The 27,674-nt window shown below is 41.6% G+C and overlaps 2 protein-coding genes across 3 annotated transcripts in view; both read right to left on the minus strand.

Annotated features, from left to right (window-relative positions):
- LOC136448117 (bifunctional heparan sulfate N-deacetylase/N-sulfotransferase 1-like) overlaps positions 1 to 15,689 on the minus strand; it is a 117,893-nt gene extending 102,204 nt beyond the window's left edge. For both annotated transcript variants that reach the window (XM_066447261.1, XM_066447260.1), the window contains exon 1: positions 15,557 to 15,689. The gene's annotated coding sequence lies outside the window, so the exon portion shown is untranslated. The remainder of the gene's footprint in view (positions 1 to 15,556) is intronic.
- Positions 15,690 to 19,873: 4,184 nt separating this feature from the next.
- On the minus strand, positions 19,874 to 26,738 carry LOC136448088 (bone morphogenetic protein 2-like). The gene is made up of 7 exons (XM_066447209.1): positions 26,229 to 26,738; positions 23,512 to 23,654; positions 22,633 to 22,850; positions 22,406 to 22,506; positions 21,996 to 22,191; positions 21,325 to 21,516; positions 19,874 to 21,104 (listed from the first exon to the last, which is right to left on the minus strand). The coding sequence occupies exons 1-7, from the start codon at positions 26,653 to 26,655 to the stop codon at positions 20,966 to 20,968; spliced, it is 1,416 nt and encodes a 471-aa protein (XP_066303306.1). The 5' UTR covers positions 26,656 to 26,738; the 3' UTR covers positions 19,874 to 20,965.
- Positions 26,739 to 27,674: the final 936 nt, after the last annotated feature.

The raw sequence follows: 27,674 nt of genomic DNA on the forward strand, positions 1-27,674 counted from the left end.
TTCCACAGAATGTGTTTCACAGGGATAGATTACAATGCTAAAAATACCTACATGTACATATCACCACGCAATGCTGATGAATTGCCCATCCTGTTGACTAGAAAAGTGAGCGGGCGAACGAACGAAGCTCAACTTATATACCACACATTAAATGTTACCCAATCGATACATATTTCCTGCTTGACTGACAACACAGCACGCAGCCATTGTGACTGGCTGAAAATAAATGAATTCATCAGTCTGGTCGGAATAAATCTTTTGGCTGCACGACTGGACGTCCTGTATTAATTACCACAATATATCACACCTCAGTGCCGGTGCCCTTTGCAGTCAAAAAGTTGGCTCATATCTATAGTGACTGTTGATCAATGGGTTTGTCTTGCATGGTTGCTGGTAATGTATTGATCACCTCCATAGATCAACCCACACCCAGTCTTCCTTTCTTATCTCATAATGCATTGTATTATGAATACATTCAGTATTGAGATGGAGAAGTTTAAGAAGTCGAATATATCAATGTCTAGAGAGAAAGCTCTTTGGAACACATCGTCTGGAAGACTCAAGTGCATTGTACAGGTATTTTGTTCTTCACAAGAGCTAACAAGAGTTACACCTCCTCAAGTTCCTTGTTTGTCTTTTTTAAAGGTAGTTTTGATTAAGATTACATGTGTCCATTCTTCGCTTCCTGTCACTCTATGGTGAATGTGGCTAAAATCGCCCGTGCCAACTTTAACATCATATACATGTAACTGCTGGACGATGTGTGTTAGGACTGCCACACTTGGTGACTTTTCCTAATATTAAGTTGGCAACAATTCTATAATAATAGTATGGCAACAGATTTCTTACAAGCATATATTTCAAAATTCACTAGTATTTGGTTTAACAATGAGGTTTCAAGGTTTTCTTGCTCAACCACACTTGTTCTCCTACATTGTTAACATCATATATAATTTAATGTAACTTTCATGATTTATCATTCATAAATTATGCTAATTTGATGATGTCATCGGTCAAAAACCAAGATGGCCGACAACATAATTAGTTTAGGTGTAAACAGACTCGTCCCCATTCAAATTTGTCATTATGGGTATGTTTTCAACAGAAATCATTGAATTTAGGATAGCTAAATACATATGACGTCATTTTGATGTCAATGTGGTTACCATTAACAACAGAAGTCTTGGCAAAGTTGGATATCACCATGATATCCTTTTTTATAAATCATTGGCTAATATATCTAGGCATTACGGGAATTCCGTATATAGACGGTTTTAGCCCATAAAATAACATCAATGACATCATAATTACACCATATTATGTCATAACGAATGCCTGGTCTAGATAGGGTTAATGCCATCAAGTAAATGCAACCCTCTTAGTCTTATCACTAACTTCTATGCTGGGATTCATTCTAGAACAGGAATAGAATGAGTTACAGGTGATAGATAATGACACTTCAGGGTGGTTGGACCTGCTATAGCTACATAAAAGCTGATCTAAGATGCGTAGATGGCAATAAAACATGCTTTACAGGAGTGGATGTGTGCAAGGAACGAGCTGATGAATATGCACGGCACTGGCCCTGCTTGTCTTCAAAAGACTGTAGGCTCCTAGAAACTTTTAACTGCTGCTCAATAGTACAGTGAAGTTATAGTTATAGGCAGAACCTAATATAGAATCCCTTTGTTACTTTTCCCCATATTGATGTTGGCAGATAGCCTAATGAAGCCAGCATGAAAGGTGCTGTTTGATGTTAGCAAGGTCACATTACACTCAGAATGAACGTTTCCAAAATGCTTCCTGAAATCCCTGAAGTACTACTGCAGCTGCAGGCGTGCAGCCTTCCCTTATAACCAACTTTAATGAACACAGAGCTGCAGCCCTGTAAAGGCAGAACATATTGATTGGGAGAAATAAAGAATTCAATGAAAGCAATTGGGGCTTATAGGCTATTAGTCAAAATAGCAATGTGGCCATTACGGGTGGGTATAAAAAGGTGAGCTGTCGGGAGGTTGTGGCCTTAGCAGTCTGCCGACTAATGAGAAAGTCTTTTATGATGAAAATATCTTTAATCTCAAGATGTTTACGACAGGAAGAGGGAGGGCATAAAATGTGATGAAGCCTAGGTTTGGAGCCTCGAAGGTCAAGTTTTACAGCTTTTCATGGACATCTACATTTTCAATATTGCTTAAATGATATGAGATTAAGTTTGTCTCCTGGCATATATAGACACAGATGCAGAAAGAGACACCGGGTGAAACAAAGAATTATGCAGCCAAACGTTGTACATTATCTACTCAAAGAGAGAGCTAGATACATCATCCTAAAATAACATCATGACTATGACACTAGAATCTGATTAAGTTCATTATTTTTTAAACACTATGACATTATTATGATCTATTGGGCAATTAAACCTTTGTTTATTGAATTCCCTTCCGGAAAAGTCAAAAGGACACCATAGATATTTTCTAACCTGACAAAAGAGGATGATAAGATTCCTGCATAGAATTACATACAGCTTAAGTCCAAGATGGCTGGAGTGACGTGTACCAGTATGATTAAGTTTTATGACACTATAACCAAGGTCTGGCAAGTGTTTTATAAATCAACTGTTGTTTGTTTGTTTGCATACACAATAAACCATCTAAAGGTATAACAAACTATGATGCAAAACTTTCTTCCAACACTATAGTATACACAGGATCAAATTTTGGACGACCATTGTCCCCTTCTGCACGATCAATTCTGACAAATCACTTCCGATTATAAACTCAGGAGAGTTACAGACATGTGACCTTATTGGCACGTGCCTTTACGGATATGTGACGTCAGTAAATTGGTCAAACATGGCAGGAAGTTTATAACGTCCACCGTCTCTGTTGAGAAATGACTGGAGTGCCCTGATGTATATGTATATGGCCTCCTTTATACCTCTAACAATGTCCTGTTCAGTGTCCAGTATTCTGACTTTGTCTAGTGAAATAGCATGGTCCAGGGATTCAATCTGGATGTGTTGAAAGACTTCCCATGACAGGGAGCTGGGATGTTTGTGTTAAAGGAATCTAGTTCTCAATGAGTCTTCTGTTTCATTCATGTAGAATTCTTCGCAAGTCACTGGACACTGAAAAGGACTACTTTATGAGAGGTATAAAGGAGACCATATACGTCAGGGCACTCCAGCCATCACTCAACAGAGAGGGTTATAAACTTCCTGGCATCACTGTCGTCACGTATCCACGAAGGCAAGTGACAATAAGGTCACGTGTCTGTAACTCTCGCGGGTATACATTCGGGAGTGATTGGTCATTATTGATCCTGAAGAAGGCGACAGTGGTCGTCTAAAATTTGATCCTGTGTATACCATAGCGTTGGAAGAAAGTTTAGCATTGTATTATGATTACTACTGACACAGATGAGCTTCCATGATAGCATAACAAACAAGTTTTGCATGTTGAGTATAAGCTGCATAAGATAGACCGATAGGTTTGATTTATTCACACCGGTAAGGTCCCTTACTACCGTATTTTCTCGGTTAAAGTACGCACTTTTAAAACTTTTTAAAATCCGAAAAGTGCCTCCGGCCATCGTCAAAGCGGGGTTGCGTAATCTATTTGAGGTCACTGTCCGGACAAATTCGGAGCAGAACCTCAAACCAGCCGGAACACGGATGCGGGTAGCTTCGAGTTACACCGATTCATCCATAAAACATTTAGATAAGAATGTTGACGCATAAGAATAAAATTGAACTTCAATAAACGACAGGGTTTCGTTTGTGTATTATTGACATTAACACGAAAAATAGATACGTTCCGAACTACACTACAAGTCATCGTACTAATGGCACCTGGCGCACGGAGTCGTGCCGCAAGGATGTTTGGACCCAGCCGATCCCAGTGCCCAAGAAATCCCGAAAAGATTCACCGGTACCGTGAGTTTACCATCAAGTGGAAGAAGATTTACGAACGGTAAGATTTAAGATGTACGCAAATTTAGTTGATGTTTAGCTTATTTAAAATTATTTGTTCAAACCTTATACCACCGTTAAATGTCACAGAGTGCGAAGCTATGTACCCTCTGTATAGCGTCCTAGATATTTTTAATATATTTCCAAGAGTACAGAGGGCACCGCTGTAATCGACGAAGATTGTTGAAGTGACACGGAAGCTACACCAGCACAACAAGTCCCGCCAACTAGCGTTCAATCCTGGCCACAATATCCACACCTTGTTTCCAATATCGAATCCCTTGTGTGAAGAAATAGCGTCGAATATGATTTTTAAAATCCTCCGGTTACTAGTTGTATCGTGGCATTAAAATTCTTGCAACAGTTCACACAAATATCGCTTATCTATCATAAAAAAAAACTTGCAACGGCAAGTTGTGACGGCTTCTGGAAAAACAACACGTTGATCACGCCCTCAACACAGAACAGAGGCGCCCGTCGTCCATCATTATATTAGCAACCGCCAGTCCATAGCAACCGTCTGCCAGCCTGGCGCTGTCACTGGCTCTTTTGATGCGCGTGATGTTTACATAAATTTACCATATTCAGATGGCCGAGCTAGGCTTGAATCACGTATGTGATTGTACATGTCAATGTCAGCAGGTAAACAAAAACCGTCCGAAACTAGCCGCTCGCTACTCTTTATACAGTTTACTGAGCGTTCCCGCAGCGCTGCTAGAGCACCTGGTAATGTTTGGCAGGTCGCAAAAAGCGGCTCCTCTTTACTTTTACAAAACATGCGCAGTCCCACGTAATACATCAGTCGTTTCCAATTTGCTTTGTATTGAGAAAATACGCCGGCCTCGCAACCCTGAAATTCACACTCAGGCCGTACGTTTTCTCCGTTACTTTCACAAACTAACTGGAGTATTTCAACAAACCACATGTTTTTATATATCGTGCGTGTAAATTTCAAGGAAATTTTTAACACTATATCTTATTATTACATATTGTTTTTTACAATTTCAGGCAGAAAATAATGTTATATCGTATCTCCTTCATGTAGCTCATGTATTTCAATGACTACGGAATAGCACGCGCACTACGAAAAGTGAAAGTTTTATACAATTCGAAATAATGTAACAAACTTTCTAAAAAAAATTACTATCTTCACCCTGTGGGAAAAGCGAGCACTGAGTAGCAGCTCAAGTCGGACAACATGTTACAAAATGTAAGAAAGCCGGGGATGGCAACATGTGCGTTTTGAACATTTGAAAAGTGGGGCGTTGCTTCTCCGCCCACCGCGCGGGCGGAAGATTGCTGGATGGATGTCTCACGAAACTTGATGCGTATCTCATTGCCTGTTAACTGTGATTAACGACTTAAATGTATGTTAAAACAATAATTTGTGGTAGGAACTGCCTTCAAGACATATACTGGTCAGGACATTTCAACTGTGGCGTCGGCCCGGACAAGGGGTGTGTACTTTATTCGGGTTTTTGTATTTTACGTTTCAGAGACGCAAATTTGTCAAGAACTTTCCCGGAATCGGGGGTGCATACTTTAATCGAGAAAATAAGGTAAGTGTGGCGGGTTCTTTAAACTGCTTGTGGTTTGGCTTTCCTCAAACAATGTGACTCCTACATCGGCTACTTATAGCGGTGAGAAGCAGTACTCCAGTCAGAAGCTCTGAAGAAGGTGTCTGACAGACACCGAAACGTCAGCAGGTGAGAATTACCGGTTGTGTAAAAAGAATCTCCAATACTCAATGTGACTCCAGCTTTACGTCCCATCTGGGAAGACATCTCTATCCGAAGCTACTACTGCACTAGGTACTTATTTTCACCTGAGGAGTGAGAAAATTGGTTGAAAGTGGTACATATTAGGGTATAGCATTTGAACCAAGACCCTCTAGATTCTAAGTCAACTCTGCCAGCAAAGTTGAATACAAGTATTACAAATGCACTTTGAAACTGAATCTTATCTACTTGACATTCCACTGGCACACACAAGAACTTGTCTCAGTACAGGCTTAGCAAGATACCTGCCCAAAGATATAATCAAAATACATGCATCCAAGTCACATGTACATGACACTGGTACGTGCCTATCAACATAATCAAGTCCCTCTCTTCAGGGGAAAGTAAATGAGGGGCAATTTCAGCCCTAATACCAAGTATCTGGGCTGTAACACATCAGGTGATACATCAAAGTCATCCACATGTTCCTACCATGGAACAGGCACCACTTTCGAGGCACCACTTTTACTTTTCAGGGTACCCAATCAAGGCAGACAGGAGTTCAAGAGTGTAACTGAAACAGTATGATCAGTAAGTCTAGCTACATGCTAGACACATATCCAAGGGAAATATGTCCCTGGCACATAATCATCATCATGTAAAATAGTCAACTCTCCAGAGAAGTTAAATAAATAAAAGATATCTTTAGCCAACATTTTGGTCTAGAGATTATGCCTGTCAGTGGCATCATATACATACACTAATTATGATAATACCATATTTCTCGAATAAAGTATGCACTTTTTAAACATTTCAAAATCCTTAAGGCATCACATTTGTCATTGCCAAAGTTGGGGTACGTACTTCATTTGAGGTTACCGCCAAGATAAATTGGAAGAGGTCCTCAAACCCTCGCTGAAACAAGCCAAGAACCCAGCTGTGGTGCAACAATGCATGGCTCAATACCTGACAATTCGAGAAATTTCTAACTTGTCATAGGCAATTCTCAAGTTTGCAGAGACAATGCTGGCAGGGTAAACAAAAAGAGAATCTTTTATGAATCTAAACAATGGCATTCTGTGAAGTCCCTGATTTAAGCAAATTTACCTGGAGAAGAGAAGCCTCTGGCCCACCACGAGTTTGAATTTATCTGGTCCAAAATGTGCTCAAAATCAGTGGAGAAGGGGTGCATACTTTATTTGAGGTTTTTCACTTTACGTTTCAGCTCTGCAAATTTGTCTGCAATTAGCCGAGAATCAGTGGTGCATACTTGAAAACTTTCAATTAAATGGAGTGCGTACTTTAATCGAGAAAGTATGGTATACTTAAAGCAGTCAGACAGTGCATTAGTATCCATCATCATTCCTAGATACCCAACAAATGTACCAACAAGTGTAGAATGAAGAAATGAGGCTGAAACTCACAACTTTAGAAAGAGGTCCATTTCAGTTGAGTTAACTGGTTCTCCAAGAAAGGACTTAATATGTACTATGTATTACACAGTTTTACATGTAAACACGTAATTATGTTTCCTTCTGATACGTTAATATCCAGATGGCTCTAAGTCTAACTTCCAAGTGCTTCAAGTCATTTACCACTATAAAATTGTATCACTTCTTCATTGATTATGAGGATGCTAACTAAAATATAACCTTCTGCCAGAGTGAGTGGAGAAGGTAATGACCAAAGCTACACTGCTGAATGTTACATCTATCTAGCTGTTGGTATTCTAAAAATTCTCAAAAGCTGCCTTTGTGCAAAGGTCTGCATATATAGACTATAGGTTTTACTTTTAGTAAAATATCATTTGGCCAATTTATTCATCGCAACAAAACCAGACACTTGAGAGTAGAAAAACACAAGAACCCAAGAAAGAAAAGCCATCATTTTTTGCCTAGTCTTGCAGAGAAACAACACATCAGTGGACAAGATATATCACAGGCTTCAATTCCTAGTACACTTGGAAGGAAGTTGTAACCCCTTACCAAGAGTTACTGTCAGAAGTTGACACCCCAAGGACAAATCGTGTTCACTTGTCATTCTAGCCAATTGGTCATGACAATGGACCAGTCATCCAGGCTACAGGTGCAAGCTTACATAAGTCATGGACTGTGTACAGTATAGGCAGTTCCAAAAAACTTACAATACCGACCACTTATTTTAGAGTGACTTGTCCAATGGAGTAAAGTCAAAACGGAGCAGATTTATGCATTCCAACCTAAAGAAAAATTAAGCTGATTATGTCATTGAGTGCCGAAGAGTAAAGAAGTATTGGTAACCTGATTTATGGTTAACTTTGTACCAGTTACTCACTGAGATCTGTACTCATGTCTCATCCCAAACATACTGTATTATGTACTTCTTAACAGGATCAGATAGAAGTTTAGGTGTGTGCGTGCGTGAGTATGCGTGTATATGTGAGTATGTGTGTGTGTGTGTATGTGAGATTGTACTTCACACATTGTGCTCACCAAATACAGCCGAGCTACCACTGAATACGGTCGCCTTGAGTACACATGTAGAACACTGAGGCAGTAGGAGATAACACAAGTGATCAGTGCACCTACATTAAAGTCTCATTCATGAGTTTTTTCGCCCCATAGGCTTACATGTTATAAAACGTGTCTTACATGGGCGCGTTCGTAATGAAGCTATAGGAAATGCACCAAGGTCATTCATTCTCTGTTGAGCTCATCTACCCTAGATCATTTGAAAAAATTGCCAACTACCAGTTGGCATACAATACCTTTTTATTGCAATTACAAACGGCACTTGGCTATACCCCCTAAATAGGCACTTTCCAGCTGAAAGTTATCGACCGAATTACCACCAATGTCCAGCTGTGGACGTCCGACCTCGCGCGCGCCTGCCGAACTTTACCTGTTAATTTCTTCCGTTACAAACAAGCTTTCATCTGTTTGACGCTTGATATCAGCTGGGCTAGCTAAAAGGAATTTTTAAACCGATATAGACACACGTACATGCAGCCGTTCATTTTTGGGGCAACGGACTCTTTTAGGGTACCCACTCGGAGTAATACAGGAATGAGACCTTAACATGAGTTCTGCACCCAGGTACAAATTGTTTGGCCTGGGCTGAGATTAGAGTGGGCAGTGCTCTAGACAAGTTAACTACAAAAACTCCAACCTGTCTAACAGTGACCCCACTGGCTATACATGTTTAAGTATAACCCTGCAGAGTCAGTCAAACCCACTGGGGTTAGTTTGAGATAATTACATTTCACTCCTTTGGAATTAAGAAGGAGGGTGACACCATTCTGTTTTGACACTGATGTAATACTGGAAATGCATCAATACAATGAAAAGTTGGAGGCAATGACAATGAAACATGCATGAGTTCTACAGTCATTTAACCCTTAAGCTGCCAGTCCCGGTTTTATCAGGGATACAGAAACATGTCTTGTGTGCTGCACCCGGTTATAGCCAGGATAAGGTATTCTCCAGAAGAAAACAGCTTTGCGCGCGTGTAGCGCTCGAAGCCCGGAAGTTAGGGGTTAGGGCTCCGCGGGTTTCGTGAGGAAGGTCAAGGGTCAAACATTTTTTTTATTTCAACTTTTCCTGTAACAGCCATCACTAGGAAAATTTCACATCAATCTTTTCAGAATAGCAATTTGATGCTTAATTTCATGCCTTATAGTTTCATTCAAAGAAAAAGAAAAGTACTTTGTTCCCTTCTATCTCTCCCCATATGCCCCTCCCTCCATGGTAACAACAATGTCATATAATAATGGTCTAACATATATTACTAATGATCAAGAAGTACATTGTCCATAATTCCCAATGACTGACACATGATAAACTATAAAGCTTATATATCATAGACTCCTGTTATCTTGAAGTCAGTCTGGGAGCTTCTCAATTTTCCCTCTGCAGACTGTTAAGCCCTTTCTCATCACTCCGTAGGGACGTCCATTGCCAAGTTCAATTATTTGGATACCATGGCAGAGATATCCCAGAAACAGCCCATTAAGCCTCTACCCTAGTCCATGTGACCTTCCGATCACCCATTCAACTGCAGTATCTTACACCTGATCAGATGGTAACGAAGATGTTCAATACAGCATGGAAATCAGACCACAACTGGATCATAGATGCCCATGCTGGGACATATTTTCTAACTATTCTGGTACTTGAATTGTATATCACAGTCAAACAAGCATTATTATAACTTATAACAAAACAAGTTTTTTTCTTGAGAAAAACACACAGACACAGTCCAAGAGTAATGTGACCAAAATGCATTGGTTTTACTTTAAAACCAAATATGAAAATTCAAATAGTCTGCACACTACATATCAATGGTTGTAGTGTTAGAAAAAAATGGAAGTTTCATTAATTAGATTATGTGTATCTCTACATAAAGCTGGATAGAGTCATGGATTCCATTCCTAATGTCCACACCAGAAACAAAGGCTTGTTAAATGACTAGGAAGAGGCAAGAGCTGTGACTTCAAATGAAACAATCCCATCAAAAAAATCAATAGCTTTATCTTGAAGCTGACAGTGTCTGGCTGATACAGAAAGCAAATGGCCAAAAATGGTCATATGTCTTCACTAGGGGGATTTCAGGCATTAGAGGATTTCTGGGAGTGGTCAGTGACTTTAGTAACAAGTTTTGTGAGGGGTGATGACATGGGGTTTAAGCCGTTCATGGCCCAGTTGGCAGGTAATAAGGACCCTGTTTTCGCTGTGGCCTCTTTGCCCACGTTCTGGTAGTAGTCAATTCGGTTGGGGATGAGTTAGCAGAGATTTATCTACAACCTTGGGGTGAGTTATGGGTAGGTTGGAAACTAGTTGGGAATAAGTCAGCAGTGGTTACATTTTTTTTAACCAGGCGAACACTTGCAGACCGTGTGGAACACCAGCCGAACACCAGCCAACCCATTCCAGACCCTCCGTCTAGAGTCGAATTTTTAAAACATCCGGCTGGCGCAGCCGAACACCAGCCGACTCAGCCGAACACAAGCCGACCACAGCTGACCTAGCTGCCGAATCACTCCTAACCATGGTCGGGCCATGTTCGGCTATGTACTAACCGGGGCTTACACTGACAGAATTGTTTCAACCATGAATTTTTGAAAAATACCCCGAAAACCTCCTTTTTCCTCCTCTAAGACTACTAGTATCTTTTTCTCTTCATCTTAATGCAAATAGGAACACAGGCTGTTATAAAACTGGCACCCTATTGAACATAATATACTCCCGCCATGCTGTTTCACATCTCCCTCATGGCTAATAAAAGCTGACAGACCTTCAGACCCATTCTATCATCTTGATAATTTCATTGCACCAATTACTTGCCCCTATATTGAACTTGAATACCTTATCCAGAAACAAGATTCAATTTTAAACACACGTAGACGGGCATCTGGCAACATTTCATATCCGGATAAACAGTAATCTAGACAGCAATAGTGTATCAAATATGCAAAATACAATTATGTGGATTAATCTGGGCTCACTCCAAGGACTTTGGCAGTCTATTGAATAATGGCCTTCCACAGGGACTGGGGACATCAAATATGTACCAACCTATTATGCCACATCTATCCCAAAACTTCCGTAGCTTACAGACACTTCCGGAAATGCCGCCCAACTAATAGAATAACAAAGCAACAAGGTAATAATTTGACTCATGGTACAAGACAGCACATTGGATAACTTCATTGCATGCCTTTGACCTTGCAAACTGATGGCAACAGTGAAAGTTGACAGAATTGGCTGTGATAACTCATACTTAGTGTGGACTAGCCATCTCCTCAGCAACAAAGGTTCAAACAAACAAACAAACAAACCACTTGCTGAAACTTGAGTTCCACGACCCCATATCTTGCCCAAGAAACAATGGCGTTAATGGTAAACGGTTCAGGATTTCACAATCCTTTGCAGTTTGCAACAAAAGTTGCTATATTTTCTGTTACATCATTATAGCTTCTTTTCTCCAGTCATCTGAAACTTAACTCTGGAGACACCACACAACACTTTCCAATAAAGGTCATGGCAGCCTGAAATTTCCTGTAATCTTGGGGCTGCCAGCCAAAGGTACCCTGACAAATTACAACTGCAAACCCCTAGGGTGTAGGAGGTGTAAGAGGGCACCTTCCATCTCAAGGAAGATTGTTTCTTACCTGAGAATGTCAGCGTAACAAATCCAAGAATCTCCTAGGTAGAGACCTATAATGCCTTTTTGCACAGTCAAGTAAAGATGTCAAAGGTTACTTTAGTCATGGTAGGATGATTCTTCAGCAGGATTAACTGGGGGTTATGGGGGACCAATGAAGTTCAATAAGCCCTCCTAACCAGCTTCCTGATTTACACATCTCTCATTCATACATACATGTACATCTGTAACTTGGTCTTATCAATGGCATTTATGATACTGTATTGAAATTCAGTGAACTACATTTCATTTGTCTCCCTTTCATATAGAATTAAGTATTCAGAATCAGATCCTGCCACTACCCAGTAGTACTAGAGAAAAATTGTTAAATAAAAGCTACTGTAAATTCATTTAAGTTTGCGATGATTTAATTTTGCTGTGAGGAGAAAACAGTGTTCGCAGTGGTTTTGAGTTCGCAACAGCACTACCTATAGTCACATACTGCTGCAGTAATGGAAACAGCCAGTCCGAAACCACCTTCTGGTACCAGCAACTTGGCGAAGGTGTTACAGACGGACAGAACAGTTGTTTTCATCAGTGCTGGTGTGATCAACTGTTACTGATCTAACCGTATGTACCCGAGGAATGAATAAAGACTTTAACTTGGCTTGAAATTGTTAATAAATATGTTCAATGCTCAAAGATCGGGTCTGTGTTCATTAACGCCTTGTACCTTATTTGTGTGTCTTTACCATAACAGGTGTCTCCAACTCCCAAAAAGGTTTTGAATCCCTTGGGATTCAGCCCTTTTATTCCCAGGGGACCTTAAATTCAAACCAAAAATTCAGGAAACTTCAACAGATGTAAAATCCTATCATGGGGTAACATTTTTCTGACTGAGAATTATGTAGTGCACATTTTCTGCTACATTTCATGAACTTTATTTTTTCACGCATAAATTTCTCACGCGCACAAATGCCCCAACCCATTAACTGTTATTATCACATAGCCAGATGGCGTCGACCAATCAGACGCCTCCATTCCCTATGTGTTATGACGCCATAAACACCTGTTCACCCGTCCCATTATGTAGATTGGGAGGTTATCTTTTTGTTAACATTCGTATAATGTTTATTTGTTCCCAAAAATGTTAACTATCTTAGAATAAATCAAATCTTTTGTAAGCATATGACAAAATAGAATAAAACATTTCAATACAAGTCAAATCTAAACGGGCGGAAAGAAAACAGTATTCACCCCTAACTGTAAGTGGAGTCGCCCACAGCATTGACCAATCAGAAGGACACCCAGTAGGGAGGAATGATGATAATAGATATTAGAATAGATTTGAAAAAGATTTGACATGGCAAGATTGCAATGTTGCTAAATATTATCGGTGGACATTTTGGTTTTCGAAATGAAATCTATCATCTTCTGTACAAAAAGGACAAATGTAAATTCTGAAATGCATATAAGGGATCTATGCGCCATACAGGAATACCTACTCTTATATGGGTCAGTTTGGATAGGCTATATGTTAATGATCCGCCTATTCCTCGGTGTCTATGTTGTCATAACGCCTGGTCATATGCTATAACCACCAAATAGCACATGGCCAGGCGTTATGACACCATATACACCTCGGGGCGGGTCAACACAAGTAGTTGGCAGCCCACAGACTAACCAAATCAAAACAGATACCATAACATCACAGTACATGTTATGATTAATACCAGCACTGCCTGTAATCAAGCTAAGTCTGCCATGTATAAAAACCTCATAAATCCAATATTGTCTGTGTATCTCTTTTTGAACCAGGCGATGAGATAAGTTTTCCTGACTAGGCCACCCTAACTCTGAGGAATGATCTCTGCCGTGCTTCTTGACAGGGTCAGGCTTTATCACTCTCAGGCCACCCATCCCCAGCTGCCAACTGGATTAAATCCCCTCAAACAGACAATACGTTTTGTGTAACAAACAGCCCAGACCCCCAGTAGCTTTCAATCTACCCCTGAGAGAGGGCTACATTAAAGACAAGGGATGGCCTCCTGGCAAGGCCTTGGTCACTCTTTCAAACTTGGCACCCCATCATAATTACTGTAGAATCAAAACCTGATACAACAAACACAGGATGTCAGAGACCAAAAGCCTGCCACGGTGCCACCTGTGAGACCAGGTAACAGAGCAGATGATCATCCTTCCTCTTTGTACAAAGGGAACAAGAAGAGGAACAGATACCGGATAGACAGAGAAACAAAGCTTGGCACCTAGGTCAAAATAAAACACAGAACAGTCAAGAATGTCAATCTTTTGTGCATCATTGGGGTCTTCTACTGTCACTTCATATGTAATCGTATGAACTTTTACTTGTTTTCAGGAATAGCAAAGGTTTGCGTATTTGCAACTTAATAAATTCTGTAAAGATTTTAAATCATAAAAAATGCAACTGTAAATATATTCTACTCCCAAGTTTGCCACTCCCAGATCTAAAGCTGGAAATTTTCAAACATTTGCTGGACAGGAAGCTAATGTTTGTTACACCCGAACAGACCCTTTACTCAGCATACCTGGGCATTCAAGTTGATATCTTGTTTACGGTAAGACTTTGTTGCCATATGGACCCACCTTATATATCTGCACTGTTGTGGCATCAGAAATCAGGCACATGGCGCCAGCTAACGATATGTCAAGTGTTTGACGATTCCCACTGTGTTTGTATATGCTAACATTCCAAGCAAACATTCTCTGCAAAAATAACTCAAATACCCTAACTTCAAACCAACGCTATATTCAACAGCTAGTAGTTTTTATAGTTAACGTACATTCATAGACCACTTCCACACAAGTTGGGATGATTAGGAACATAAGACTTGTTTAGAGTTGGCCTATATAAAGGGAGGAGTGCTGAGTTGGTGGCACGGTCTACTTCACACCAAACAAAATCAGCAGCCCTGCCCCCAGGCGAGATGGGGTCAGGCTGTACAAAGGAATACCGGGTCATGGGCTGATCGGGTTCATGTGGATGGTATATACTCCGCTCTGAATGTCAACTTAACGTCCTTTTCTCCTCATATAAACTCTTCACTTCAAGCTACTCCGCTGTTGTCGCGCCTTATGAAATACGACAACAAACCGGCACTACCCTGGGCACAAACCGTACAGACAGTCTTACTCTCACTAGTCTTAGGAAAATCCGCTCAACTCTGTTCTCTCACCTCTGTTCTCGTAAGGTGGGATTTCTGGAAAACGAAACACCCCACCTCCCCTGCACTGATGTACCCTTTTAGTAGCCGAAGGACAGTGGGTTCTAGTTAAGTCAGAATTAGGCCTGATTCCCTGCATTCATGAGAAAATATACAAAGACTTTCCTGCGCCGTTGTGCCCGTGAGGATCCTGCGTGAAACGACAACAATGACCGCCACTTTCAGGGAGACTCCTTTGTCACTTAGGCCAAAACAACGGCTAGGAACTTTATAATACCTTATAACTGCACTGAGAAGCTATCCCCGGCCATATCGTGAGGAATAGAAGCCAGAATACAAACTGAAATGCAGCCCAACACACTGCCCCCCTCCCCCACGCAACACAGCCAACACCACAAAAATCACAACTGTGAAATCGGCAGCGAAATGCCCCAAAAACTTGTCATTCTAGCATCAACGTGGCTTCACACAACAAATCCACGACCATCAAATAATTCATAATCATAATCAGTGTAGCATCAAGCTGAGCGTTAGACAACACTTACCTCTAAACGACAGAAACAGCTCCAAACTCTACATCGACTGCCTTCAGTTTAGCTTAGAGCGCCGCCATATTTAAACGTGACGTCACGGGGACTTCCGCATTATTTATTCTAAATACTAACGTTACCTGGACCTCGACTTAGCCTGGTCAACATTCTCAATAAGCAATGGCCTTCTTCTGACAGCCTATCTTTCCAGCCGGCCTTTCTAATTATTGCATTCGTGAGTGAATTTATTGAAACCAACCCCGTAAAAATACCCCAATTTGTGCTGATGAACTGGACGGGCGGGCAGCACTCCCAGCACCGTAGAGATACCGGGGAGCTCACGGTAGTATGGTCACAGTTCCGGCTCTGATGGACGTCAGAGGTAGAAAGTCAGGGAAATCCCAACCTAGTAATACGTCTATCAGTGGATTTCCCCACGAACGGTGTTCACACTTCACAGTTCAGAGACCTTCAGAGACTGAAACAACGACGTCATTCCACCCATGTTTCATTGTTTGTCATAGGAAGACTTGAAAGTCGGTATTGAACGTTGAAACAGCTTTCCTTCCACGCCACAGTGCTTCTTCAGACTTTCTTGTTAACCTATGAGTAATGTGTGCCCAGAAGGGATTTTTTTTAAACGTGAAGTTATCTGACTCCGTCTTTACTAATGTGATGTCACGTGATTCATGTATACCGCGCCACAGTAAGCCGAAAAGAGACGGAAGTAACGGTGAGGAGGACACGAAACCAGAGTCAAGATCAGTCAGTACAAGTACAAGGATATAAACCTCCCTGGTCAATACTAAACGTTTCAATCCCTGAAGTGAAACAGAATGATCGTTGAATAGAATATCATTGAATGAATGAATGAATTGATGAAAGACCTTTATTGTATGTTTCTGCTCTTAAGAGCTAAGTACAAGTCAAGTGATAAAGCAGTGGGATACGAATAATAACAGCGATGTTAAAAACGTGATATTCTACTATATCTGAAGACTAATACTGTTATGTACAGGTTCAATTCTTTCTCTAATACAGCTTAATTGTTACACATGGCCAGAAGATAACGTTACTTGGACTAAAGCAAGTTTGTGTGTGTAACGTTACAGTATGGTTGCAAACTTCGTCTTTTTTTGGAAACGGACGAAGTTTGATGCGCGCGCTGTCATCCATATAAGTCTTTAAAGTCGTTTTGCTGTTTTTTTTTTGTATGAAAAATCAACAAAGATGGAACGGTCAGTCGGGTCAGATAATGGCTGAAATTGAGAAAGTCACCCATAGAAAGGAGAAATAGCTAACCACTAACCAGTATCGCCGGTCTCATTATTAACTAGAGTTCCACGACCTCATACCTTCGCCAAATGATTTTAACCTTTAAGACTGACGTATCTAGGAGTGTTTCTCATCAATCATAAATCATACCAGTTGATCGTCTTCACCTAAATAACAGAAGTTGTCCAAAGTATGAGCTTATCAAAGAAGGTTATGCTAACATTTATCATCAATTATGCAAATGGTGTCCTTATTAGCATAATTTGATTCAACGATGTTCACATTCACATAGCTTTCAAATGCCACAATGATGAAATTGACATCTTTTACCTGTATGTAATTATAGTAGTTTCTCATTAATTATGCAAATTGCGCCTACAATTGCATATTTTCTATCTATTAACATTCCTCTCTTCCTCAGTTACAAATGCCACATATTTGAATAATCATATCATGGAACACAGTGGGTTTTAAGAATTGTCTCATTAGTTATGCAAATTAGAATCTTATTTGCATAATTATATTCAATCATACAAAGCATCGCGTAATCTATCTACATACCAAAAATCATGACCATCCATCAAGCCCAGCTTGGGTTATAGTATTTTCTCATTAATTATGCAAATGAGGTCTTCTTTTGCATAGTTGATATCTATTAATATTTCTCTCCTCCTCAGTTACGTATGTCACATGTTTGAGAGTGCTGTCATGGAATTTGGCGGATGTATAAACTTTCCTCATTAATTATGCAAATAAGATACTGATTCACATAATAAGTATCTAATCATGTACATCATCACTCAAGCTTACCAAAATTCATGACCATCCATCAAGCCCTTCTTGAGTTATTCCCTTTCAAAGTCTGAAGCAAAACCTGCTCCTGCAGTTCCAAAAAAGCCGGTAGGGGGCCAAAACCTATACCACTTACTCTCTGTTCAAAGAGCTATCTACCACTCAAAAATCAGGACCATAGCATGTCCAGAACACGAGATATCAAAACAGGAAGTTTTTTTTTTTCAACCTTTATCTAACCTTGAAAGTATGCAAGTTCTGCTGCAATTCCGTAACAAGCCGCTAGGGGACCCAAAATCTAATCATTTCCAAGTCTCATCAAGACCTACCCACCTATCAAATATCAACACAATCCATCCAAGCCTTCTCGAGTTATGCTGTTTGTTACAAACACACAAACACACAAACGCTACCCTCTGCATAACCTTCTCGGCGAAGGTAACAAGAACTCTAAAAGTTGTAGGCATCCTTTCATACCGACGAACGCATTCTGCTGTCAAAAAATCACAGCGTCCTCTAGCGAAAGTTTGTTTGTTTCTGTTTTATTTAGCCAGGGTGGCCCAACTCAGTGCACTACACTGCTTTGCAGTGGGGCCCTGGATACTGGAAAGTTTCCCAAATGCACAGTAATGGGGAAATGTTTGCCGACCTTCTCACATCCTCGGCCCCATACCAAATTATGTAACTTCTTCCCGTCAAGTTGCCGGACAGCATAACTCCAGAAGTTGTGGATGGATCTGTATGATTTTTGATATACATGTATGTAGATAGGTGTTGGAGAAAAAAAGGACAAGATCGAATTATGACCCCCTCATCGGCTTTCTATGTTAATGCATTAGAACTTCGATATTCCGTTTTTTTTATATCTCGTGTTCTGGACGTGATAAGGTCGTTTCTGAAGGTAGATGCCCGGGCCCTTGGGGTCATGAAGAAATGACATACGTCATGCCCCAACAGCTTTTTTTTTAACTGCAGGGGCTGATTTCGTTTCAGTCTTTGAAAAAGAATAACTCAAGAAAGGGTTGACCTATCGTCGTGATTTTTGGATTGTAGATAGCTTAAGTGATGGGTAATATAATTAGATGGTAAATATGCAAGTCAGGGTCCTATCTGCACGGTAAATGGGGAAAATTCATAAATCCACTGCGTTCCATTATAGAACTATTGAAACATATGACATATATTACTGAGAAAGAGAAAAACATCGATAGCTATAGATCATAGAAAGGAAGACCTAATTTGCATAATCAATGAGAAAATACTATATGTAGTTGAATAGTAAATGACGAGGATCTCACAGCTGCGGCATTTGGAAGTTAAACATTCTAAAAACATAAATTATGCAAATCAGGACCTCATTGGCAAAATTGATGAAGAAGTGATAGAATAGCCTTATTTGCTAAGATAAGACCTTTATACTTTGGACGACTTATTTGTGAGGAAAAGATCTTGAACTGGTGTATGCAAATGAGGCCCTTCTTTGCATAATCAATAAGAGACATTTGTGATATGTCAGCAATCGGGCGAAGGTATGACTATGAGGTCTTGGCACTCTAGTTACTGTAATGTTGCAGGGGAAATGCCATAAACGGAGAACATAACATGATGGGCCCGTATTCACCGGCAGACACATTCATGAGAGATACTAATCTTCGCAAGTTGTTGGTACTAGACTGCAATTTTGCTAAATGCTGCAGGGCGTCTCTTCTTCCGTCCATCGCTCTAAACTGAAACTCGACACAAAAAGTTCGAAAACTTGTTCTATCATATCTCCGTTTTTCCTCAAGCGCGATCAATTTAAACTTTATATCGAGGGAAATTTTGGCACATTTCTTTCGCAACCATTTACATACTGTACAGCTCTTGTGCCCATGAATGTGCGATCATAGCAAACTGTGTGCAATTGGAAAGGGCAATAAGTAATAAGTTCATAGAATAAATTCACCAGGTTGCATCATTACAGCAATAGGTACCCACCTGAGTAATGAGGCTATCATAACGTGCTCGAGGCACCTCCTCGAATACGGGACCCCCATTTTACGCAGAAAACGCTTCACACACGGCTTCAGCCAGAAAACAGAAGATGTAGAAATTGTCTTCAAGTGGATTCTATGTTGGTCAGAAGAAGCTCCATGGTAATGGTAGTTAAGTGTTAAGTCTATCCCCAAAGTTTGGCATCGTTAATCAATCTTTCTAACCCTGTCATCCGTTAATTAGTGCTATCATGGCGTTGATCAGGCATAAGTATTGGAGGCAGGTCAGCACTGGTTCTTTACTTTTTATTCAAGACGAGACAATGTAGAAATTTTCCAAATACCATATTTACATCTCAAACATAAAATGTACGTTTTCCAAATCCTCTTTCTCTTATGCGTAACACGTTAGTACAAAGTATGAAGTATAAATAAACTACAGCTACGGAAACATCTCGTTTTTACAGCAATTAGATACACACAACTGTCGCAGCGTGACTGCAACACCTACACCGGCGGTCATGTTGTGTCAGCGTATGTTCAGTTTGGTGACAACTTCTAACTACCCTCAAAATACCCTTTCTCCAACGGCCATCAGAAAGGGAAAAAATCTGTATATTCACATTTCTATAAATAAACTATTAGTACTTATTATATTTTACACAATTTGACAAGTGGCAGTTTGAGCTCAGGCTGACTGTTATGTTTGAATCTGTCCCTCGTCACTCCGCATGACTGGCAAGATGTCTGACGCGATATATTTCCTTATATACAGTAACAATACCACCATTGTGGTCAAGGCGCCGATTTATAGAAAAGCTGGGGAGAATCGGGAGTGTTTACCTTCCCTGTGCGCCAGAGAAAATGTTTCCCGCCGTACAAACACCAAGGGTGCCTCTACAAACATCCAAAACCAAGGTACCAAAAACACTGACTTGTTTTGCATAAAACGGTCGTTAATAAGAAGGTTACTTCTGTATGCATTCAAAACCTCTCTGTCTCGCTTCCCCTTTTCCCTAGCCCTGTCTGGTTGCGTGAATGTATCCCAACGTACATCACCATAACAACAAGAGTCAAAGCGTCACTTTCAGAGTATACATGCCGGTCTTATCTACTTTCTGATGTCTCGTTGAGTTTCCCTTGTGTCCATCTCAGTTGATTTCTTGTGGAAATGATTTGTTTTGATTGTAAAGTATGGGTAGTCTTTATTACCCTTGAATATATGAAATAATTTCAACCGAACCTGAAGCATACGGAAAGTATGGACCTGACAGTACCATGGCACCCGCTCGTGGATCGGTATTCGTTTCGTGGCACCTAGTCTTATATAAAGAACGGATGAGAGTCTGTTTTTACAAAGTCTGTATCTAGCGAGGATGGTGTACTAGTGACATCCGCAGTTTGCTGCTACCATATCGTCATACTGTTTCAATATAACGTTTTCTTCGTCGTCGAAGTACAGCAGGTTGATGGAGTAGAGTTTGTTGGGTACGCAGCATGGCTGGCCCACGTCTTCTTGTAACCTATGGGGGGGGGGGGACAATACATTTAGCAATGGCAGCAAACTTTGGCTGTTTGTTACACCGTGAATCCGACAACGAATCCCGATCAGTTTAAATTGTTCGAAATGATCAAAATGGACAAATTTTCCATGTCTATGTAAAAGACCAAATGTCAGATGATCTAATGGATTGTAAGCGGTGATAATTGTAAAGTTGTGCTAAAACGACTCCAACAACTGACCTTAGCGCGTTCATGATGGACTGAACCGTGGCGTGGTTGGTGGGTTTCTGAGACTGGCCCAAGGGGAACGGACACTTGCCCTTGCAGTGGTAGGCGTTGTAGCCCTTAGGGGAGATGATCCATCCCGACCAGCCAATGGCGTCAAAGTCCACGTACAAGTTGCGTCTAGTGCACGGCTCGAATTGTCTGTTTCTGAAACAAATACAGGACATGGGCTTTAGCGTGAAAGTAGTTAGGTACGGATGCGGAGTTTGAGGGAAAGATGGATGGATGGATGGATGGATGGATGGATGGATGGATGGATCATGGATGGATGCATGGATGCATGGATGCATGGATGGATGCATGGATGGATGGATGGATGGATGGATGGATGGATGGATGGATGGATGGATGGATGGATGGATGGATGGATGGATGGATGGATGGATGGATGGATGGATGGATGGATGGAAGGAAGTGTAGAAAAAGAAAGAAACTAAGGAAGACCTATTGATGAAGGTTAGACATCCAGATAGTGAGATACGCCAAAAATAGTTACTCAAGCAACTGGATAAAATTTTGAAACAGTCAGACGTTTCAGACAGCATTCGCTGTCTTTCGCCAGTGACTAAAGATAGGACTGTGAAACTAGGTTTTAAATCATGAATTGCTCCAGTAAGCTAACTCACGTCGGGTACCGCTGAGCCGCCCTCTCGACCCGCGTTCTGTTGTTTTTTCTGTTCGCTGATTTCTCCACCGTGTTTGTCCTTTCGTTTCGCCACTGCTGCTGTGTCTCAGGGCTTGGGTCATAGTAGTTGTTCAAGATTTCTTTGTTTGTCGACGTGCTGTCGTGGTAATCGTAGTCTTCACCGTTACTGGGAGCACCTGAGACAAAACAATTGGATGTTACATGTTTGGCGATGACAGCGTCCTCTATCGTGGTATTTAGGTAATGCATGCGAAATATCACAGTGCATTTTTTCGTGCAGGACCACAGAAAAAAACCCAGAAGTCAACTATATTCTACTGTTAGTAACTCATGGCTTTTCATAATGTTCCTCTACATAAATACTTTTTTCGGGAAACATGTTCTACATACTTTCATAGGTGGCTGCGGATGCTGATCTCGGTCTGCCGTCGTCACTAAACAGAACGAGGATTGGTTCCTTACTTCTGTGGTGCTCCTTCCTTTTGGCGAATCTAGATACAGAAATGTAGAAGGTAAGTCACATGCACAAAAACTCCACGTCCATGGTAAATATGGCGAAAGAAAATATCAGAGAAAGCAAACAAAAAGAACAGGTTTATGAAGAAAATGAGACGCACCTGATGACAGTCTGGTCGAGGCTGCTCCCCGTCAAGGACGCTATCGTGACCAGCAGGCCGAAGTTGGCGTTCTTGTCAGCGACCCAGTCCTGCACCGCAGGCTTGATGTTGAAGACCTCCCAGCCGGAGCCGTGCAGTCCGATCAGGCGGGACGACACCAGGCGGTTCCCGTCCACCTGCCAGGCGAGCTGCGGTGCCATGATCTGATACACACGCACCTGAGGCGGAACAATATGGGGGTCGTTACACTTCTCTACAATGTACAGTACATATAACAGGTTTAGTATCGCTACTAAAAAATCTTCTCTTTACAAACCGGTTTACACAACTGCCATGCAGTCGTCTTCCGTCTGCGGCACCTGGACAAACACGAGTCACGACCTGACGAGGGCCACGGGCAATCAGCTGTAAACACTGCAGTAGTGGACCTTTCATCCAACCAAACTACAAGATTTATTCCCATTATCAAAACCACTTTATATCACAGCCACGGCGAGGTCTTGAGTACCCGGACTTTTGGAGTTCTTGAAAAGACGACCTCACCGACACGAAATGTGGGCAAAATCAATCTGCATTAAAACTGTGGACTACAAAATATAATTCCTACATTCTTTTAGAGGTGTAGTGTTTTGCTAAATACAATATTGGCCTCTTGCTCAAGGATAGCTCCATTCCCTCTCTTGGAAATTCTGGCTTCTTGGCAACTACGGAAGATCGCGGAAGGCTCTGTTAAATTCAAAACCCCTGAAAGTATACCGAACGATTTGTCACCGATCCGCTGATGTCGTGATAGGAAAGCGCTCAGTATCTCTACATCACATATTCAGCGTTATAACAGTTCCACGGTCACAGATACAGGTAACCCAAGATTCAACTCACCTCGTAGAAATGTTGCCTCCTCATCATGAACTTGGACGTGTATCTTGGCCTGACCTTGAAGAGGTGCAGCTCGGCATCCAGGACATTTTCCGTGGTCGACACAGAGGACACGTTGAAGAAGAAGAAGCTTCTGTGTAGTACATCTGTATTGGAAGAATCAGAAAACATAACGGGGGTCATTGTCATGCTTCATTTGTGTTTAACAACATTGCAGACCTTGAATTGTGCCCTTATGAGTGAGTAATATATACCGTCTTGACAGAATACGGGAGGACAATGTCATGAAATGTTGGTAAGTAATCGCCATGTAGCCGACCGGCTTCTCCCCCACTCTGGCCCTGATTATTGAAACATATGGTCTGCATATGTGGATGTAGTGGCCTGGATAGCCCCCATAACTACACTATCAAAAAGTCTACAAATATTCCCAACAGATCCGATGTTTGTTGACTGGGCTCTCGTCCATTTTCATTTCACGAAATCATTAAGTCGTCTGCTCCCCCGTCCTTTGCCCTTGCGCCAGTGCGAAGCGTACATCATCACTACATGTGTACGCCATGTGTGTTGGACATCTGCACCCTCTCCAGCGTGTTTGATTAGGTGAACATGTTTACCGACTACCTGACATTTATCAGCCACAATCTGAAGGGATCTCTTTGTCACAAAGAAAACGTTAATGTTGCTGAATAAATTTAGAATTGGTTTTAAAACCATGTTTCCATCGTTCTAAAACTATAGACAACTATTTTTGTTCGTCGTTTGGTCACTGTTGTCCTGTAGTGCTTATGCGGACACATTGCTCTTGTATGGTGAGACTAACGGCACGCCTGGCCCCATGACTTCTTATTAGCAATGGTCTTGGCTTATTCGAACTGACGCTCAATTGCACCAGAGTAACTATACAGTAGTCGTAACTCCAGATTAACTCATAACCACTTCCCCTCCCCTCTCTGTCCAGATGTGTCTTGTTGATTTCTTCCCGGGGGTCAGAGTGCGGAGAAAAACGGCCTGACGACGTTTTGTCCTCTTGCAAATTACAATGTGCTTCTTCCTCGGAAGCGATAATCGTCCCTTTCTTATCCCATCGACGAAGACAATCACCCGACATCCTGGAGACAATCATGAACCATCAATAAATTCACACCTTCGTCATGTATTCATTTTGTGCGCTTGGTCAAGTTGGTGACGAGGCACTTGAGTCTCAATGTGTGAAAGTGTATTAGACAAATACACAACGATGAAGAGTCCTCTTCCCCTTGTTGTTCAGATGAAAGGAACTTCTATGGTTTCTACCCACGATAAAGGGAAGAATTCTCGTCAAAAGCAAGTCTCAGACCAGAAGAAAGAGCCATTGTTACTTCAATTCATACAGAACAGCAAAGGCGAAAGACTCGCCAGTCGATCTTACGCTAACAGACATTTATTGTTTCGTCCGCACAGATATTGATTTCTAACCCGCAAAGATATGTAGGATTTTTTTGCGCATCAGTCCCTGGCTCAGTATACTAGAACTCATGGCCAGGACAGACTTCATCGGAAACACTCTAGTGTCATCCTTTTGTGACCACAGATTTATTAGTTAAAGATATGAAAAAAAGTCCTTTGTCTGTTCACCTACCACCGAGAGAAGCTTTAAACCGTTGGTGGTCTTCTCTTTGACGAGCCCCTATTCCAAACCGTCTGGTTTGAGTCCAAAACTAACTCAGCGTGTTTCACTGGGTAGCTACAATATTGACAGCAGATGTGCTCACACCCGTCCTACCTACCGGGGTCATATAAAAACTGCAAACATCCAGTTGACGTAAGAAATATCCTCATGACGTTTGGACACATGTGAGTGTGGTGGGGAGGAGAGAGACCCTACGGCGTGATCTAATGAGGCAAGGGCCGTGTTCAAGTCTCTTTGAGAGGAAATTGTTTTCATAGAAATAAGAAAGCAACCCTCCTTTTTCCCAAGGACCTTTTTTTTTCATCCATGGTGAACAGCAGTGATTGAAAATTATTTAGTCACAGAGCGTGTTTCTCATTTCTTGAGATAACTACATGTGCGTTGGTCCTGAAGTCCACAAAAAGAAACCGCACGCCATATCATCAAGCCCTTCCCCATGACGTGCAAACTTAGCGGCATCTCGCGTGTGAAACCAGTGTACTCCTAAATTGCATTTCCCTTTAGAAAGTCCGAATGTAATGTAAATGACCACGTCTTCGTTCTGTGTCGGTGCTCTAGAAGACTGTCGGCCATTTTCCGCTCGATCAAAAACTGCCATTTATAGCCCAACACCTGTGGATAAAGGCGGGCTGAAGTCCTGACGTACGTTTACAATACACATCCCACAGGAGCTAAACCAACGTCAGGCGGGCACATGGCGCTCAAATAGTACGCTCGTCCCGACCGTTTTCACGAACTACTCCAATTACCAAAACTGGAGAACCGACACGACTATAATACACATACACAAACAGTGATAACCATCTGCCCTCTTGATACACATTCCCTCAATCTAATAGGTATTACATTGTTGGCTTCAGATGCTACACAATACCAACCATTCGGAAGAATCGCTAGTCGTTACTGCACACCGTAGAAAGTCTATCTACATTTTAGGGTCCAGGCTGTTTTTGCGGTTAGCCTCAGAGGTGTGTATCAATGGTATATCAGACTAGATAATTCCGGTATCACAATTCCCTGTCTCATACGAACACTGAAACTGACGTACCTTTGTCGGGAAAACTTCTGACGACGTTTGCGGAGAGCGGGTTGGGAAATCGCACGATCCCGTCCGGGTCTGAAATGGTGTTGTACAGATCCAACATGTACTGCGGCGGCCTGAAGTGTCGCTTGGGCGCCGGCGGTCTCTCAGGCAGTCCGAAAACTTTCTTCAGTCTTTCGATTGCCTCGTACTCCGTGACGGGCTCGTCTCGATCACCGCTCGTCGGTCTGGACGCAGATTGGTCCAAAAGGAATGCACAGGCCAGAAGCAGTCCCAATTTCCACATGGCGGTGGTCTGAGTCGCGGAGTTGTCACTTCTGTTGTAGGTAGCAGTCCCGAGCGGCGTCCGTGGCGTGTTGCTGCGCGCGTGTCCCCGACTGCGTGTGAGGTATCGTGGCGCAGACCCCGCCTTCCCTCCGTCACCGCCACACATCCGCACTAATTTCAATGAGGATTTCTCGGCCTTTGAGCCGTGATTGGCATATTGACATTGTAAACCTGTGATTCGCCCAATCGGAGATGTTGATTATTTCAATTGCTTTTCAGGAAGACCTGCCAATCTGCCCCAAGTGATTATGGGTAGGTGTCATATTAACACCTTTTTCTAATTAGCTCGTGACAAACAAGAACGTATTGTCACGGCTTCTATACAAAACATTCGGCACAAAACGTCCAAGATGATGCACAACTAGTTCCTACCATTCTCGATTGTAACAATAAGTTAAAGATTTTTTGTGGCATTTTGCGCATAAATTTGATATTTATTTAACACACACAACAAAACACACTGTAAATCATACTAAATGAATCTCAACAGATGTGACGAAATACACATGTACCATGATAGCCACTCACAATGTCCAAATTTCTGTATGAATTTTGTTCCGTTGAGACTGAATTTCATATCTACGGGTTGGATTTGAACCAATCGCCTGACAGTTTCTAACTGCCGGAAGTCATCGAAAGATGTCGGCTTGTTTTGTACGTTTACGAACCCAGGGGAGGTCTATCTGTCGTGATTACTGGTCAACAAACACGGATTTTGGCACAACACAGTATTCAAATACCCCAGAAAACATCATCTTACGGTCACGCTCATGGGCAGAGATATAGAAATGTTACTGGGAAAAATTTAAAATCCTTTACTTGTGCATTGCCCGGTCAGAGAATATTAACAATACACACACTGCCGTGCGGGTGTGTACTTGTCTTTGTCTCCCAGATCATAAAAGAAAAGTGAGTATTCTCTTCGATAATTGGAACAGGAAAGTGTTGTTCAAATATATTTGCTTTGCTAACGGGAGCCAATCGACCGTGTCATTGCAGCACTGGGGGCCATCACTTCACCATTGTGTGCCAATATATTCGCAGCTAAGCCCGAGTAATCACCAGAATTGTCTTACATGGAAAATGAATTCCTTGGATTAAGTCAAGTGGACGCTCGGGGACCAT

The sequence above is a fragment of the Branchiostoma lanceolatum genome, chromosome 14 (assembly GCF_035083965.1).
Source record: "Branchiostoma lanceolatum isolate klBraLanc5 chromosome 14, klBraLanc5.hap2, whole genome shotgun sequence".
NCBI classification, from domain to species: domain Eukaryota; kingdom Metazoa; phylum Chordata; class Leptocardii; order Amphioxiformes; family Branchiostomatidae; genus Branchiostoma; species Branchiostoma lanceolatum.

What these genes read in the sequence shown, in the direction of transcription:
- LOC136448088 (XM_066447209.1), bottom strand. Translation starts at nt 26,655, where the DNA reads ATGTGTGGCGGTGACGGAGGGAAGGCGGGGTCTGCGCCACGATACCTC. An exon ending in GGAGGCAACATTTCTACGAG is followed by an intron (nt 22,851 to 23,511) that starts GTGAGTTGAATC and finishes GTTCCGCCTCAG; the next exon opens with GTGCGTGTGTATCAGATCAT. An exon ending in TCCATCATGAACGCGCTAAG is followed by an intron (nt 21,105 to 21,324) that starts GTCAGTTGTTGG and finishes CCCCCCCCATAG; the next exon opens with GTTACAAGAAGACGTGGGCC.